At 37.3% G+C, this 17,420-nt stretch overlaps 1 protein-coding gene across 1 annotated transcript in view; it reads right to left on the reverse strand.

Moving 5' to 3' along the window:
* Window positions 1-17,420, reverse strand: part of KCNU1 (potassium calcium-activated channel subfamily U member 1) — a gene marked incomplete at its 5' end in the record, with an annotated part of 115,270 nt that overhangs the window by 67,366 nt on the left and 30,484 nt on the right. Inside the window, 3 exon segments of the mRNA XM_057504953.1 lie at window positions 499-604; window positions 15,425-15,535; window positions 17,116-17,207. Of these exon segments, the coding sequence (XP_057360936.1) occupies window positions 499-604; window positions 15,425-15,535; window positions 17,116-17,207 (309 nt within the window).

Genomic DNA, 17,420 nt, shown 5'->3' on the forward strand with positions numbered 1-17,420 from the left:
ACCTACATGAGAGGAAGCTGGCATCAATCTTAAGTGAAAGCTCTCTAGAGGGCTGGCCTTTGCACATTAGTTTTAGTCTCAACCTTAATGGGATTTCTGCTGTTTTCCTTCATGTTCTTCCTATCAGAAGGCATATCAGTCTGTAATTCTGTCTGGTAAGAACCCTATTTGGATGGTTAAGTTAAAACCCACTTTAGCTAACCATAACCTTTTGAGATCTCTTAGACTGATAAAATAAAACTGCTCTAAGTAGAAGACTTAGTAAAGAAAATAATCTAAATGTAAGTGTAGGTAAACAGTGAGGTCTGCTTGATATTTGTCAAGGATAGTTTGTAGGTTAATTACTACATTTCCTTTGGGATCACTTTTTAAAGTTGAGTAAGTCATATTTTCCCCAATTAAAGGGTCTGGGTAATACTTTTGGAAGAACAATACATCTTATAATCTTAATGGCTGCAGTTTAGGGTAACTACAAGGAGGAAAAGAACTAGCTCTTACCGCAACTCGCCTCAGATCCTCCCATTTCGGGGCAGATCCAGAAATAAAAGTTGTATAGGCCATGTAGCATTGAAATATGGTTTCCAATACCAAAGAAGGAGGAACCCTGGGCAAAGAATGGAGTACCAAAGATGGGAATGGATGATTGATTTAGAGATCGTTATATTTATTTAATGCACTTAATAGTACCCCTAATGTCCTCTTGAAAAACATCCTTCCCTCACTATTAAGCCATATGGTTAGGTGATATTGACACAACTAGCCTAATCTGAGGGATGGGCCTGGAGCTCAGATCTAATCAATCATAGTGATATGAAGAAATACAAATGTTAATGCTAAAAATAATTTTAAAAATACTAAAGATGAAGAAGTTCAGCATAAAATAAAAGCATACTATTATTTAAAAAGATATATAGGATTTAATAATTATGACTTAAATAAAATAGCTTCTACATACATGAAGAAAAAATTGACAAAACTAAAGAGATAAAATGATGGCCACTGTAATGTTTTGTTGCCCTTGTCTAGCTTGGATTAATACTTAGTCTACAGGCACAGACCTGATCATCTACATTTGCCCTCTTACAGCACTAAATTATGTTTTCTACCTTTATCTTGCATCTACCTACCATTTCAGCATTTCATTAAAAAAAATAAATAAATAAGGGAGAAATGTGGGATTCACATATAAATCAAGTATAAAAATCAAATGAAAAATTATATCTGACTTGATTGTTTATAGTTCATGATGCGTGATCAAAACTGAAAGTTTCTGTGATGACTGCCCTTGCACTGTTCGCCATGTAAGAACTTATTCACTATGTAAGAACTTGTTCACCATGTAAGAACTTGTTGTTATGCTTCAGAAGATTGGAGACTGTTGAGAATTAGGCTTGGGGTTGATTAATGATTGTGCATTGAGTCCCTTATACAGAATTTTATTGTTGTTAACAACCATTTGATCAATAAATATGAGAGATGCCCTCTCAAAACAAAAAATCATGGCCACTGTAATGAGAAATTTCAATATATCTCTCTCAATTATTGATAAAGCAGAAAAAAGTCATCAAGCTTTATATTTATAAACTCTACAGACATTTAGGGTGTCAAATATTTTTAGAACTGCATTAAGGAATAACTGACAAAATATAATGGTGAGATATTTAAAATTTCCAATGTGATGGTTTGACATGCATATACAATGTAAACGGATTCCTCCTATTAAGTTAATTAACCCATCTATCACTTCACATACATACCTCTTTTATTGGGCTGAGACCATTTAAGTGCTACTCTCTTAGCCAATTTCCATAATACAGCGTTATCAATTACTATGTTATACATTAGATCCTCAGAAATTATCCAACTTGAAAATGAAAGCCTGTACCCTTTTACCAATCTCTCCCTATGTGCTTCACCTCAATCTCTGGCCCTGGCAACCACCTTACTACTTTGTTTCTTTGAGTTTGACTGCATTTTTTTTTAAGATTCCAGTTATAAGTGATACCATGGAATATTTATCTTTGGCTTATTTCACTCAGCACAATGCTCTACAGGTTGATCCATGTTGTCATAAATGACAGGATTTCCTTCTTTTTTAAAGACTTAATAATATTCCATTGTATAGGGAAGTCATATACACTACATTTTCTTTATCCATTTATCCATCAAGGGACACTTAGGTTGTTTACATACCAGGGCTATTGTGAATAACTGATACTTTTCAAGGGCACACAAATATTTATCAAAATCATAAATTACTTGACTAATAAAGAAAGCCTTGACACACTGCCAAAAAAAACCACAAAAAACAGTTGTACAAATTATGATCTCTGATGACAATACAATTAAGTTAGAAGTTAATAACAAAAAAATATATTCTTCAGATTTGGAAATTTAAGAAAATAGATTACTAAAAAATCTTATGGGTTTAAAGAAGAAACTACAATGAACTTTTAAAAATATTAGAAATAAATTATGTTGGAAACACTAAATAAGCCAATGGATACAACAAAAGCACTGGACATTAATATTGGAATAAATCCAAAGAATAAGAAGGAAAGAGACAATAAAAACAAAAGTGCAAAGAATGAAATAGAAAAGAAAGATGAAACAGAGAAGATCAACAAAGGCAAAAGCTGGTTCTGTTTGTGTGTGGTGGGTGGCAGGGGGCAGGGGAGACTAATATAATAGGCAAAGCTGTGGTAAAATTTATGGATTAAATAAGATGATTTATGTACTGAATGAAGAAGAAAATACCTATGGGCAAAGTAGATATAAGAATAAAAAAAGAATACAACAAATAACTAAATGCAACAGCTCTTAAGATGTAGACAGAACAGACAAATTACTAAAAATATATTTTACCGGAAATCACTCTAGATGAGACAAAAAGCCTGTATGGTCCTATGACTGTTAAAGAAATTGAAGCTGTAGTTTAAAATCTCTAAAATCAAAAACAAGCACATACACAAAGCCAAACACCAAACAAAATTTTTTAAACCATCGGTAGTAAATGGTTCTATAGGTAACTTCTTCCACATGTTCAAGCAACAAACAATCCCATCTTTATGAAGTCTTTCAAGACATTAAAAGAAGGAAATAGTTGGGATTGGGAGCCAAGATGGCGGCGTGAGTAGAGCAGCGGAAATCTCCTCCCAAAACCACATATATCTATGAAAATATAAAAAAGACAACTCTTCCTAGAATAAAGACCAGAAGACACAGGACACCATCCAGACCACATCCACACCTGAGAGAACCCAGCGCCTCGTAAAGGGGGTAAGACACAAGCTCCAGCGTGGCGAGACCCGAGCGCCCCTACCCCCAGCTCCCGGCGGGAGAAGAGGAGGCAGAGCGGGAGGGAGATGGAGCCCAGGACTGCTGAACACCCAGCCCCAGCCATCCGGGCCAGAGTGCAGGGCCCTGGATACTAGGAAAACAGGGCAGCAAGAACAGTGAGCGGGTACCAGAGGCCTAGCGCAGGAGGACATAAGAAAAGTGAGCGGCCTTTTTTTTTTTTTTTCTGTTTTGGCAAGCACTTTTTGGAAGTCTTAAAGGGATAGGGAACCCAATACTAGGGAAACAGGGTAGCAAGACTGGTGAGCAGATGCCTGAGGCTGGCGCCAGAGAATAAAGAAAAACGAGCGGCCATTGTTTATTTTTATTTTTATTTTTTTAATTTAAAAAAATTTTTTTTTTTTTTTGTGGTCGTTGTTTTGTTTTGGCGGGTGCTTCTTGGAAGTCTTAAAGGGGCAGGGCGGGACACTTAATCCAGAGGTAGGGAATCCCGGGATTTTTGGGCACCCTCATCCTCTGGGCTGCAGGGAGCTCGGAGGACCCTTACGCAGATAAATAGTCTCCAGGCCGCTCCCCTTCCAACGCGACTCAACCATTTTGGAGCAGTGGCCCGAACCAGGCCACGCCCACAACAACAGCTGAGATAAACTCCATAGCAGTGGGGCAGGAAGCAGAAGCCCTGTCTGCAGGCAGCTACCCAGCACAAGCCACTAGAGGTCGCTGTTCTCCCAGGAGAGGAGGGCCACAAACCAACAAGAAGGGAAGTCCTTCCAGCCGTCACTCGTCCCAGCTCTGCAAACTATTCCTATCACCATGAAAAGGCAAAGCTACAGGCAGACAAAGATCACAGAGACAACACCAGAGAAGGAGACAGACCTAACCAGTTTTCCTGACAAAGAATTAAAAATAAGAATCACAAACATGCTGACAGAGATGCAGAGGAATACGCAAGAGATAAGGGATGAAGTCCGGAGGGAGATCACAGATGCCAGAAAGGAGATTACAGAAATGAAAAACAAACACTGGAAGGGTTTATAAGCAGAATGGATAGGATGCAAGAGGCCATTGATGGAATTGAAACCAGAGAACAGGAACGCATAGAAGCTGACATAGAGAGAGATCAAAGGATCTACAGGAATGAAACAATGTTAAGAGAACTGTGTGACCAATCCAAAAGGAACAATATCCGTATTATAGGGGTACCAGAAGAAGAAGAGAGAGGAAAAGGGATGGAAAGTATCTTGGAAGAAATAATTGCTGAAAACTTCCCCAAACCAGGGGAGGAAATAATTGAACAGACCACGGAAATACACAGAACCCCCAACAGAAAGGATCCAAGGAGGACAACACCAAGACACATAATAATTAAAATGGCAAAGATCAAGGACAAGGAAAGAGTTTTAAAGGCAGCTAGAGAGAAAAAGGTCACCTATAAAGGAAAACCCATCAGGCTAACATCAGACTTCTCGACAGAAACCCTACAGGCCAGAAGAGAATGGCATGATATATTAAATGCAATGAAACAGAAGAGCCTTGAACCAAGGATACTGTAACCAGCACGACTATCATTCAAATATGATGGTGGGATTAAACAATTCCCAGACAAACAAAAACTAGGAGAATTTGCTTCCCATAAACCACCTCTACAGGACATCTTACAGGGACTGCTCTAGATGGGAGCACTCCTAGAAAGAGCACAGCACAAAACAGCCAACATATGAAAAATCGAGGAGGAGGAATAAGAACGGAGAGAAGAAAAGAATCTCCACACAGTGTATATAACAGCTCAATAAGCGAGCTAAGTTAGGCAGTAAGATACTAAAGAGGCTAACCTTGAACCTTTGGTAACCACGAATTTAAAGCCTGCAATGGCAATAAGTACGTATCTTTCAATTGTCACCCTAAATGTTAATGGACTGAATGCACCAATCAAAAGACATATAGTAATAGAATGGATAAAAAAGCAAGACCCATCTATATGCTGCTTACAAAAAACTCACCTCAAACCCAAAGACATGCACAGACTAAAAGACAAGGGATGGAAAAACATATTTCAGGCAAACAACAGCGAGAAGAAAGCAGGGGTTGCAGTACTAATATCAGACAAAGTAGACTTCAAAACAAAGAAAGTAACAAGAGATAAAGAGGGACACTACATAATGATAAAGGGCTCAGTCCAACAAGCGGATATAACCATTTTAAATATATATGCACCCAACAGAGGAGCACCAGCATATGTGAAACAAATACTAACAGAACTAAAGGGGGAAATAGACTGCAATGCATTCATTCTAGGAGACTTCAACACACCACTCACCCCAAAGGATAGATCCACCGGGAAGAAAATAAGTAAGGACATGGAAGCACTGAACAACACAGTAGAGCAGATGGACCTAATAGACATCTGTAGAACTCTACATCCAAAAGCAACTGAATATACATTCTTCTCAAGTGCACATGGAACATTCTCCAGAATAGACCAGATACTATGCCACAAAAAGAGCCTCAGAAAATTCAAAAAGATTGAAATCCTACCAACCAACTTTTCAGACCACAAAGGCATAAAACTAGAAATAAACTGTACAAAGAAACCAAAAAGGCTCACAAACACATGGAGGCTTAACAACACGCTCCTAAATAATCAATGGATCAATGACCAAATCAAAATGGAGATCCAGCAATATATGGAAACAAATGACAACAACAACACTAAGCCCCAACTTCTGTGGGACGCAGCAAAAGCAGTCTTAAGAGGAAAGTATATACCAATCCAAGCATATTTTAAAAAGGAAGAACAACCCCAAATGAATGGTCTAATGTCACAGTTATCAAAATTGGAAAAAGAAGAACAAATGAGGCCTAAGGTCAGCAGAAGGAGGGACATAATAAAGATCAGAGAAGAAATAAATAAAATTGAGAAGAATAAAACAATAGCAAAAATCAATGAACCCAAGAGCTGGTTCTTCGAGAAAATAAAAAAATCGATAAGCCTCTAGCCAGACTTATTAAGAGGAAAAGAGAGTCAACACAAATCAACAGTATCAGAAATGAGAAAGGAAAATCACGACGGACCCCACAGAAATAAAAAGAATTATTAGAGAATACTATGAAAACCTATATGCTAACAAGCTGGGAAACCTAGGAGAAATGGACAACTTCCTAGAAAAATACAACTTTCCATGACTGACCCTGAAAGAAACAGAAAATCTAAACAGACCAATTACCAGCAACGAAATTGAAGCGGTAATCAAAAAACTACCAAATAACAAAACCCCCGGGCCAGATGGATTTACCTCAAAATTTTATCAGACATACAGGGAAGACATAATACCCATTCTCCTTAAAGTTTTCCAAAAAATAGAGGAGAAGGGGATACTCCCAAACTCATTCTATGAAGCTAACATCACCCTAATACCAAAACCAGGCAAAGACCCCACCAAAAAAGAAAACTACAGACCAATATCCCTGATGAACATAGATGCAAAAATACTCAACAAAATATTAGCAAACCGAATTCAAAAATACACCAAAAGGATCATACACCATGACCAAGTGGGATTCATCCCAGGGATGCAAGGATGGTACAACATTTGAAAGTCCATCAACATCATCCACCACATCAACAAAAAGAAAGACAAAAACCACATGATCATCTCCATAGATGCTGAAAAAGCATTTGACAAAGTTCAACATCCATTCATGATAAAAACTCTCAGGAAAATGGGAATAGAGGGCAAGTACCTCAACATAATAAAGGCCATCTATGATAAACCCACAGCCAACATTATATTGAACAGTGAGAAGCTGAAAGCATTTCCTCTGAGATCAGGAACTAGACAGGGATGCCCACTTTCCCCACTGTTATTTAACATAGTACTGGAGGTCCTAGCCATGGCAATCAGACAAAACAAAAAAATACAAGGAATCCAGATTGGTAAAGAAGAAGTAAAACTGTCACTATTTGCAGATGACAGGATATTGTACATAAAAAACCCTAAAGACTCCACCCCAAAACTACTAGAACTGATATTGGAATACAGCAAAGTTGCAGGATACAAAATCAACACACAGAAGTCTGTGTCCTTTCTATACACTAACAATGAACCAACAGAAAGAGAAATCAGGAAAACAACTCCATTCACAATTGCATCAAAAAAAATAAAATACCTAGGAATAAACCTAACCAAAGAAGTGAAAGACTTATACTCTGAAAACTACAAGTCACTCTTAAGAGAAATTAAGGGGGACACTAACAGATGGAAACTCATCCCATGCTCGTGGCTAGGAAGAATTAATATGGTCAAAATGGCCATCCTGCCCAAAGCAATATACAGATTTGATGCAATCCCTATGAAACTACCAGCAACATTCTTCAATGAACTGGAACAAATAATTCAAAAATTCATATGGAAACACCAAAAACCCCGAATAGCCAAAGCAATCCTGAGAAAGAAGAATAAAGTAGGGGGGATCTCACTCCAAAACTTCAAGCTCTACTATAAAGCCATAGTAATCAAGACAATTTGGTACTGGCACAAGAACAGAGCCACAGACCAATGGAACAGACTAGAGAATCCAGACATTAACCCAGACATATATGGTCAATTAATATTTGATAAAGGAGCCATGGATATACAATGGCAAAATGACAGTCTCTTCAACAGATGGTGCTGTCAAAACTGGACAGCTACATGTAGGAGAATGAAACTGGACCATTGTCTAACCCCATATACAAAAGTAAACTCAAAATGGATCAAAGACCTGAATGTAAGTCATGAAACCATTAAACTCTTGGAAGAAAACATAGGCAAAAACCTCTTAGACATAAACATGAGTGACCTCTTCTTGAACATATCTCCCCGGGCAAGGAAAACAACAGCAAAAATGAACAAGTGGGACTATATTAAGCTGAAAAGCTTCTGTACAGCAAAAGACACCATCAATAGAACAAAAAGGAACCCTACAGTATGGGAGAATATATTTGAAAATGACACATCTGATAAAGGCTGGACATCCAGAATATATAAAGAGCTCACACACCTCAACAAACAAAAAACAAATAACCCAATTAAAAAATGGGCAGAGGAACTGAACAGACAGTTCTCCAAAAAAGAAATACAGATGACCAACAGACACATGAAATGATGCTCCACATCGCTAATTATCAGAGAAATGCAAATTAAAACTACAATGAGGTATCACCTCACACCAGTAAGGATGGCTGCCATCCAAAAGACAAACAACAACAAATGTTGGCGAGGCTGTGGAGAAAGGGGAACCCTCCTACACTGCTGGTGGGAATGTAAGTTAGTTCAACCATTGTGGAAAGCAGTATGGAGGTACATCAAAATGCTCAAAACAGACTTACCATTTGACCCAGAAATTGCACTCCTAGGAATTTACCCTAAGAATGCAGCAATGAAGTATGAGAAAGACCAATGCACCCCTGTGTTTATCACAGCACTATTTACAATAGCCGAGAATTGGAAGCAACCTAAATGTCCATCGATAGATGAATGGATGAAGAAGAAGTGGTACATATACACAATGGAATACTACTCAGCCATAAGAAAGGGCAAATCCTACCATTTGCAGCAACATGGATGAAGCTGGAGGGTATTATGCTAAGTGGAACAAGCCAAGCAGAGAAAGAGAAATACCAAATGATTTCACTCATCTGTGGAATATAAGAACAAAGGAAAAACTGAAGGAACAAAACAGCAGCAGAATCACAGAACTCAAGAATGGACTAACAGGTACCAAAGGGAAAGGGACTGGGGAGGATGGGTGGGTAGGGAGGGATTAGTGGGGGGAGAAGAAGGGGGGCATTAAGAGTAGCATGCATGGGGGGGGTGGAAAAAAGGGGAAGGCTGTACAACACAGAGAAGGCAAGTAGTGATTCTATAACATTTGCTATGCTAATGGACAGTGACTGTAAAGGGGCTTATAGGGGGGCATGGTATAGAGGAGAGTCTAGTAAACATAATATTTGTCATGTAAGTGTAGATTAATGACACCAGAAAAAAAAAGGCAGTTCCTGTGTGGAGACATCCAGTTAGTTCTACACAAGGGTATAAAGGGCATATAAAAGTGTAGGCAAAGGGTCTGTTTGTATTTATACAGAGGATCAAAGCCTAATTGGGCTACCCCAAAAATGAACTAAGATACGATATGAAAAAGAACTTCCAACATCAGCACTCTCTGGAAGACTCATGCCAGAAGATGATCATCAAAAAACCCCAACAAAGATCCACGCACTGCTACAGCTGTAGATGCACTCATCAGTTCCTGGATTTGCCATGGGAATGAAGGAGATTTCTAAGCTGGCCTGTGCATACAGTAAAACAACAAATTTGACTGGATCTATACTGTTGAAACTCAACCAAGATTTAGGAGAAGTGCAAATTGTAGCACTCCAAAATCTTACAACTACAGACTATTTACTGTTAAAAGAACATAAGGGATGTGAACATTCCCCAGGAATGGGTTGTTTTAATTTGTCTGATTTCTCTCAGACTGACTGTTCAAGTTCTGTTGGACAATATCCACCATATCATAGATAAGTTTTCACAAATGCCTAAGGTGCCTAACTGGTTTTCTTGGTTTCACTGGACATGGCTGGTAATTACAGGTATGCTTTGGTTATGTAACTATACTCCTATTATGTTAATGTGTGTGCGCAATTTAAGTAGTAGTTTAAAACCTATACATGCTGAAGTTCCTCTACAAGAAGATATGTCAAAGAAATAATCAATCTTCCCATGTTTTTTTCTACCTGCTACTTCTATAGCTTTTCTTCTTCCTTCCTAATTACAACCCTTAAATAGAATTCGTGCCTCATATCAAATTTACCGAGTATCATAATTCTTCCAAGTGGTAAAGGTACCTCAAGACAAATGCTGGGCATAGAAGCTACAGGGCATAAATATGCAAAGAAGTAAAAAGCTAACCTTTTCAAACAATAAGGCTTCTCTCTCAGTTACCAACTTTACATTTCCCTGTATGGCCCCGGAAGATGACTGGTAAGCCAGAGACGGGTAAGATTCCTCAAGGGAGGAACAACCTAAGACAGGCACAGTCGCAGGGGGGTCATCAGGTGAGAAATCGGGGATCAACAGAGGTGAGGCTTAGAACCTCACCCCCCTGTTCTGAGAGAAATCTTCTGCATACGTGGATGTTTTATTGCCCTTGTCTAACTTGGATTAACACGTAGTCTACAGGCACACACCTGTTCATCTACATTTGCTCTCTTAAAACACTAAACTATGTTTTCTACCTTTATCTTGTATCTACCTACCACTTCAGTATTATATTATTAATAATAATAATAATAAAGAGAGAAATGTGGTATCCACATATAAATCAAGTATAAAAACCAAATGAGTATTCATATTTGAACTGACTGTTTATAGTTCATAATGCATGAGCAAAACCGAAAGTTTCTGTGATGGCTGCCCTTGTACTGTTCACCATGTAAGAACTTATTTACTATGTAAGAATTTGTTCTACATGTAAGAACTTGTTTGTTACGCCTCAGAAGATTGGAGACTGACGAAAATTAGGCTTGGGGTGGATTAATGATTGTGCATTGAGCATTGACTCCCCTATACAGAATTTTATTGTCATTAACAACCATTTGATCAATAAATATGAGAGATGCCCTCACAAAAAAAAAAAAAAAAGGACAGACTTCCAATGGTAAAATAAATAAGTAAATGGGATGTAATGTATAGCATAAGGAATATAGTCAAGATATTGTAACAGCTTGGTAGGGTGATAGCTGGAACCTAGAATTATGTATATAAATGTTTTATCACTGTGTTGTACACTTGAAACTAATGTAATGTAATACTGTGTGTCAACTACCCTTCAGTAAAAAATAATTATCTAAAAAAAAAAAAATACTAGTGGAATTTAGTAATATGATTAGATAGAAGATTAATATACAAATGTCAATTGTTTTTTTATACCAATAGCAAAATACTAGAAAACATAATGACAGTATTTCTAGTATCAGAAAATATCAAAATACCTATAAATATAAATGAACTTAAAAAATATACATTTATAAATAAGCATCATATTATCACTATTCCATGTTGTATATTCTCTAAGGCTTGTTATATGGCTCTTCTGGAGATTATGAGAGCTACATAATACCTATTTATACATTCCTTTCTGCTTTAATTTATCCATAGTTAGTTTTTGTTGCATGCCACTAAGGAATATGACTTATAAAAGTATAAATCAGAAGTTTACCTTTATGACATTTGATAGCATAGTATCTTAGATTTTTAAAAAAATAATAAATAACCAAAGAAAGAAAATTGACAATTTCTGTATCAGCTATCAAATTTTTGCACAAAATCTTGCAAGATCTTTGTGGCTTACATAACAAATTATTATTTCTTGATATTCTTTGGTTTGACTGAGCTCAGCTGGACAATTCTTCTATCCTGTGTGGGTCTGCTTTATATGATTGCATTTAGCTGAAAGAGCCAGTGGGCTAGGACATCCACGAGAGCATGCAAGAGTTGTCCCGTAACTGGGCTAGCTGGAGTTGCTGGTGGCGGGATGGACTGCCTCTCCACCAGAGTGGCTGGACTTCATATACGGTCATTCAGGGCTGCAAGAGGCCTGCTAGGCTTCTTACGGGCTGGGCCCACAACTGGCCCAGTCACTTTTGCACATTTGATTGATTAAAAAGAGTCAATACTCCAGCCCATACAAGGGAAAATAGGCTAGACTTTTGTTAGGAGAAGAATATGTTTAAACATTTGGGAGGAATGGTTAGTAGCCATCTTTTAAAAACAATCTAACACAGTGTGCCATCTGGTCACAAGAATTCACATATTTCACTGTACAAAATGCTCTCACTTTCTCCCCCAAGTCTCATGTCTTTAAAGCATCAGCTCTAAGTTCTGGACCTTGTCAACTACATTAGGTCTAGACATGAATGGGGCTTCTCAGGCACAGCACCTTCCCATCTGAAGACCCATGAACCACCTCCTCAACACTCAACAAACCATTATGAGTCAGGAATGGGAAAACTGCAACTGATGCTCCTGAGGAAAAGAAACCGGGGTGGGAGGTAATGGAGGGAGCAGACATCCTTAGGCCCCACTGCTCCCAACAGTCTTCCAGGAAATCTTCTTAGACAGTTTCCCTAGGTACATTTCCAGCCTTCCGTGTTATTTTTGGTGACATTGTTACCAAAACCCTGCTCTTCCTCCAGTACCCTACAGCAATTTTTCCTCATTGTTTTATGGTCTCTAAGAGAATCCACGTAACGTTTCCAGTCCTTGCCTACCACTAGTTCCAAGGAAAGGCCATATTTTTGGCTTTTACTATGATAGCCCCCCACCTCAAGTACAACTCTTTATATTGGTTACCTCTTTCCACAAAACAAACCATTCTGGAACTGTTGACTTATGACAGTGGTACATTATTTCTCATGATTTTGTAGGCTGGCTGGTCTCAGACAGGTAATTCTGCTGTTCTACAATGTTAAACGTGGTCAGTCACGTGGGTACATTCATCAGGGAGCTTGACTGGGGGCTAGAAATTCCAAGATAACTTTCCACCTATGACTGTTATCTCAGCTATACGACTGGAGTAGCTGAGAGCTGGCTGGGCCTTCTCCTCAGCAAGCTAGTGTCACCTTTTCCATGATGGTTTAGGGATTCAGGACAGTGAAACTGCCTGTCATCTTAAAGGGAGGCCTGCAACTAGCCAAGCATCACCTCTGCCACATTCTACTTATCAAATCAAGCCAATCTGGCCCAGATTCAGAGGAAGGAGAAAGAGATTCCATCTTTTATTGAGAGGAGCAGCATGAATGTACTGTAAGGGAAGGAAATGCTAACAGCTGGTATTACAGGAACATCTACCACAATTACAGATTGTGACAATTGCTTTAAAGGAAACACAGTGGAGTAATGAGAGAGAAGAATTGACAGACACTAATTCAGAGAGCTTGGAGAGGCAAGGACTCTCTAAGTGCTGAAGGAGGGGAATAAATTGGTCATATAAAGTTAGGGGATGGGGCTCCTGAGCAAAAAGAACAAATCAATAAAGTGGCCTTTACAGAAATGTGGGAGAGACAGAGTAATAACTTGAATAAGGTGGTGATAGTGGAGACGAATTGGCAGAAACAGAATTAGTATTTATTTAGGAGATGAAAATGATGACATTGAAGCTAATGTTCATAGGGTTTGAGAAGGAGGGTATCAAAGGCAATGCCTGGTTTTTTGCTGTAAGAAGCTGTGATGATGAGGTCACATTTACTGAAACAGAAAATGCTAGAAATGCTGTTTTCTTTCTTCCTTTAATTTTTTTATTTGCCTTGTGAGATGGAAAGGGAGCATAAGATCGTGAATTTACTTTTGAAAATGTTGAGTCTGAGGAACCTTTGAAACACTAGGGTACAAATATCCAATAGGCAATTATATGTGTGAATGTGGAGTTGTAGAGAATGTCTGATGAAGCATAGAGACCTGGAGTCATAAGACTACATTTGTGATTGGAAAAATTCTACATGGATGCTGCCAACATTTACCATTTTAAAAATTTCATTCATTATCTTGATTAGGACATGCAATAACCTGTATTAGTCCCTGAAAATACAGCAAAGGATAAAATATGTCACTTTCTGTAACATTGATGTTTTCCTCTTTGTCATAATTGGATTGTAATTACTAACCTCTTATTACTAGTTTTAGCACTTTGGTTTTCTTACTGTTTTTCTGGAGTAAGGATTCAATACACAAATTACTGAAAAGACAGGCATAGCAATGAAACAGAACTGCTAGCCGCCCATCAACATCAAAATGCTTATTGGCTACCTGATATATGAGAGCCCAAAGTTACGGTGGATCGGACATGTCCTAAAGTAAAAAGTACGGAATGTTCAACTGTAAAATGCATGAAGGTTGAGGTGATTCCATATACAATCCTGTATAAGATCAATATGTCATTTCAAATATGTCTGATGTATTTAGTGTGTTGTGCTTGTATAACTGCTTAACCATTTGGACAAAATAAAGGAGTTAGTTCCCATTAATAAACAAATTAGTTGGTATATATTAAATAAAATGATTCATTTTATATATATACATCTATTTAATATACATTAAATAAAAATAATAAATAAATATATATTAAAGAAGTTAGTACACATTAAATAAATATAGTAAAGAAGTCTGTACATATTGCACAGAATCAATTGCAGAGAGCTTAACTATAAACATTTCAATATGAAAACATAAAAATGCTAAAGAAATATTTGCTTAATTCTGTATATTTGTCGGGTAAGCAAGAAGCCAAAATGAAAGAGTTAATTGGCTGGAGTACATATAAATCAAATGTTTCTGTATTAAAGTAAAAACACACACACAGAAAAAAGGCAAAGAGTGAAAAAATTATTTACAGTGTAAGACGCAATAGGGCTAATATAAAAATATATTAAAATATATTAAGGGTGCTTAAAAGTCGGTAAAACAACAGATGACCATCCTCGTAGAAAAAAGGATGAAAGAAATGAAGACAAATTTCAAAAAGGAATGGAAAACATCCAAGCACACAAAAACTGTTCAATCTTGCTAAGAACCGAAATTGTAGAAACAGTAAGCAACCACTTAGCCTACTTAAACATCTTTTTATATCAAGTATCCATTTTCCAGTGTTTCACAAAATATTTGACTTGGACTCTGCTTGTAGAAAGGTAAACTTAATAGAACAAAAATATCAAAAGTGACCTTTTCTGCATCTATTTGAACTTTACATTTCCAATTTTAAGAATTAACAGTAGAATAATAATTATTAAGTACACCAGACTTATGTACAAAATTATCATCAGATATAATAAAAAAGGGTGTAGAATGACCTATACCATAGGGGGTTCACTAAAATAATATATATATATATACACACACAGAAAAACATCTGGTAAGATAGATTTCAAAGTATTTTCAGAGGTTAGCTCTGGTAATGCGATTGCTTTTTCTTTTTGCTTATTATTTCCTAATTTTCTAAGAATATTATAAGGGTATCTTCCTCACATTAAAAAACAATTCACACATATTTCAAGTTTTAATTTAGAGCTCAAGAGCCAGATGGATACACTTACTCTCCCAGGAAAACAATCTTGGTGTTGATTTCCACTGACTTGCAGTGGAGAAACTTCCTCAGGAAGGCAGTCACACTGTCCACAGTGATGTTTCCACTCACCACGATGAACCTAGGTGGTAAGTACAGGTGACACGGATCATCCGAGGAACAGAAGTATCTTCCTGTCAAGGAACTACTTGCCAGGAACTTAGTTTTAAATAAAACTTAAACTTAGGTTTAAATAGTATCCTGTTTACATCACCCAGATATGTAAAATAGAAACACTAAGGACTGTATCTGCACAACAGAAAGGAAGCATCAGATTTCGGTAGCATCCAGCTAATTTCATACAGCATATGGGTCCAAATGTGAAAATTATGCATAACATTCCAGGAATACATCCATAACTGTTGAATTGCTAGATTTTTCAGGTTAGGAAGAACTTAGACTGGACCTGCACATGTGTTATTTCACTTGATTCCTACATGGCTGATCTAGTCCTTTCTCACTGGGGAACAACTAAGGATCCGAAAGGTTCACTGATTTTCCCAAAGTCAAAATAGTAGGACACAGGTGGCCCTGGAAACTAGGTTATTCCAGTTTATCTTTCACATCTAAAGTTACCTAGTAGTTACAGAAGAGTGAGTCCAGTGGAGAAACACCTAGAGCAAAAATCTATGCAAAAATTCTAACTTTCACGGTGAAAAACAGACATCAATTCCCTCAGCCTTAATATAAAGAATCTATTTTTCCATTTTTTATTAAAGGAAAGTGAAACCACAGTTTTAGCCTAAGTTAACCTTGAATTTCCCAGACCTTTAATGGCTAATCTAGCATGTATCCTATACCTATTTCCTGAGATGAATTGGGTCTGACTTTGGCTTATCTAGTTTATTTCACTGTTTTCCATAATTGTTTTTCATTTGTATCATTATTAGTGTTATTATTATTGTTTAACTTTCCTCTTAAAACTCCTAGGTCAGTCTTGGTTTTATCTAATTTCATCCGGTCAAGAGGATACTCCAAGGGAGTATCCTTTGTGCCTCTTTCCTTTACAGTAGATGGAGATTAGGTGGGGAAAAAAAAAAAAGAAAGAAACACTTCAAATTTAAGACCACTCTCTTTTTCTTAGAAGAGAAAACCCACAATGCAAACCGATGTAACATGTGTCTACAGAGAAATAAGGTACAAACAAGTCCTACTCCATTTCCCTCCTGGCAACAAAGAGCTGTAGGAGTGCTACAGAGGCTAAAATTGCTCCCCACTCAAGAGTTACCTCTGCCATGAATGAGCCCAGAATGCTTAGGGGAATTTTTGTGAGACAATTGACTTGAAGTAATTATTTTATATTCAAACCGTGGCTTTAAGTTGATCCGTTATATAAAGTTAGTCATAAGTTAACCAGACAACCAGTAATGGCTATAAGAGAAAATTAGCAATAAAGAATATAGAAATATTGCCACAATCAATATTTCACAGTGAATGACATTATCCACCATTTTAGTTGATTTACTCCCCTTATGTTTCATCTATAGTTTGTATCAATTAGCACACATCATCTTCTTAGGGCATTTATTCTAGCATAACCCTCTTTGTGAATGGAGGGCCTTGCCAGTATATTCACTGATGCCAGGTAATAGGTGTTTAGAAAGAGATAGGAGACTAGTAGTCTATCTCAAACTATAGAAATTAGACTTGAAAGCTACTTACTTCTTCCCTTTGACCACTTTATAGGAACTGGTGTATTTTCTCTTGTTGACAAAAAGTTCCACCATTTCAAGGACATAGTTTGCAAACAGTATCTAAAATGATCAACAAATAACACCTGAGGCCTTATTCCTTCCAAGGATTCTCCCAAAGATTACAAAGGAGAAAGGAGGTACATAAAACTTCCCTCCTCTAGAAGGTGCATGGCTTTGAACTGTATTTTAAAAGGCAGGCCATTTCTCTTCCTTACGTCAGCCTTTGCATTTTGTTAAAATGTAATAAAACGCTTTTCAGCATTCTGAATGATG

This window comes from Manis pentadactyla, chromosome 7, assembly GCF_030020395.1.
Source record: "Manis pentadactyla isolate mManPen7 chromosome 7, mManPen7.hap1, whole genome shotgun sequence".
NCBI lineage: Eukaryota > Metazoa > Chordata > Mammalia > Pholidota > Manidae > Manis > Manis pentadactyla.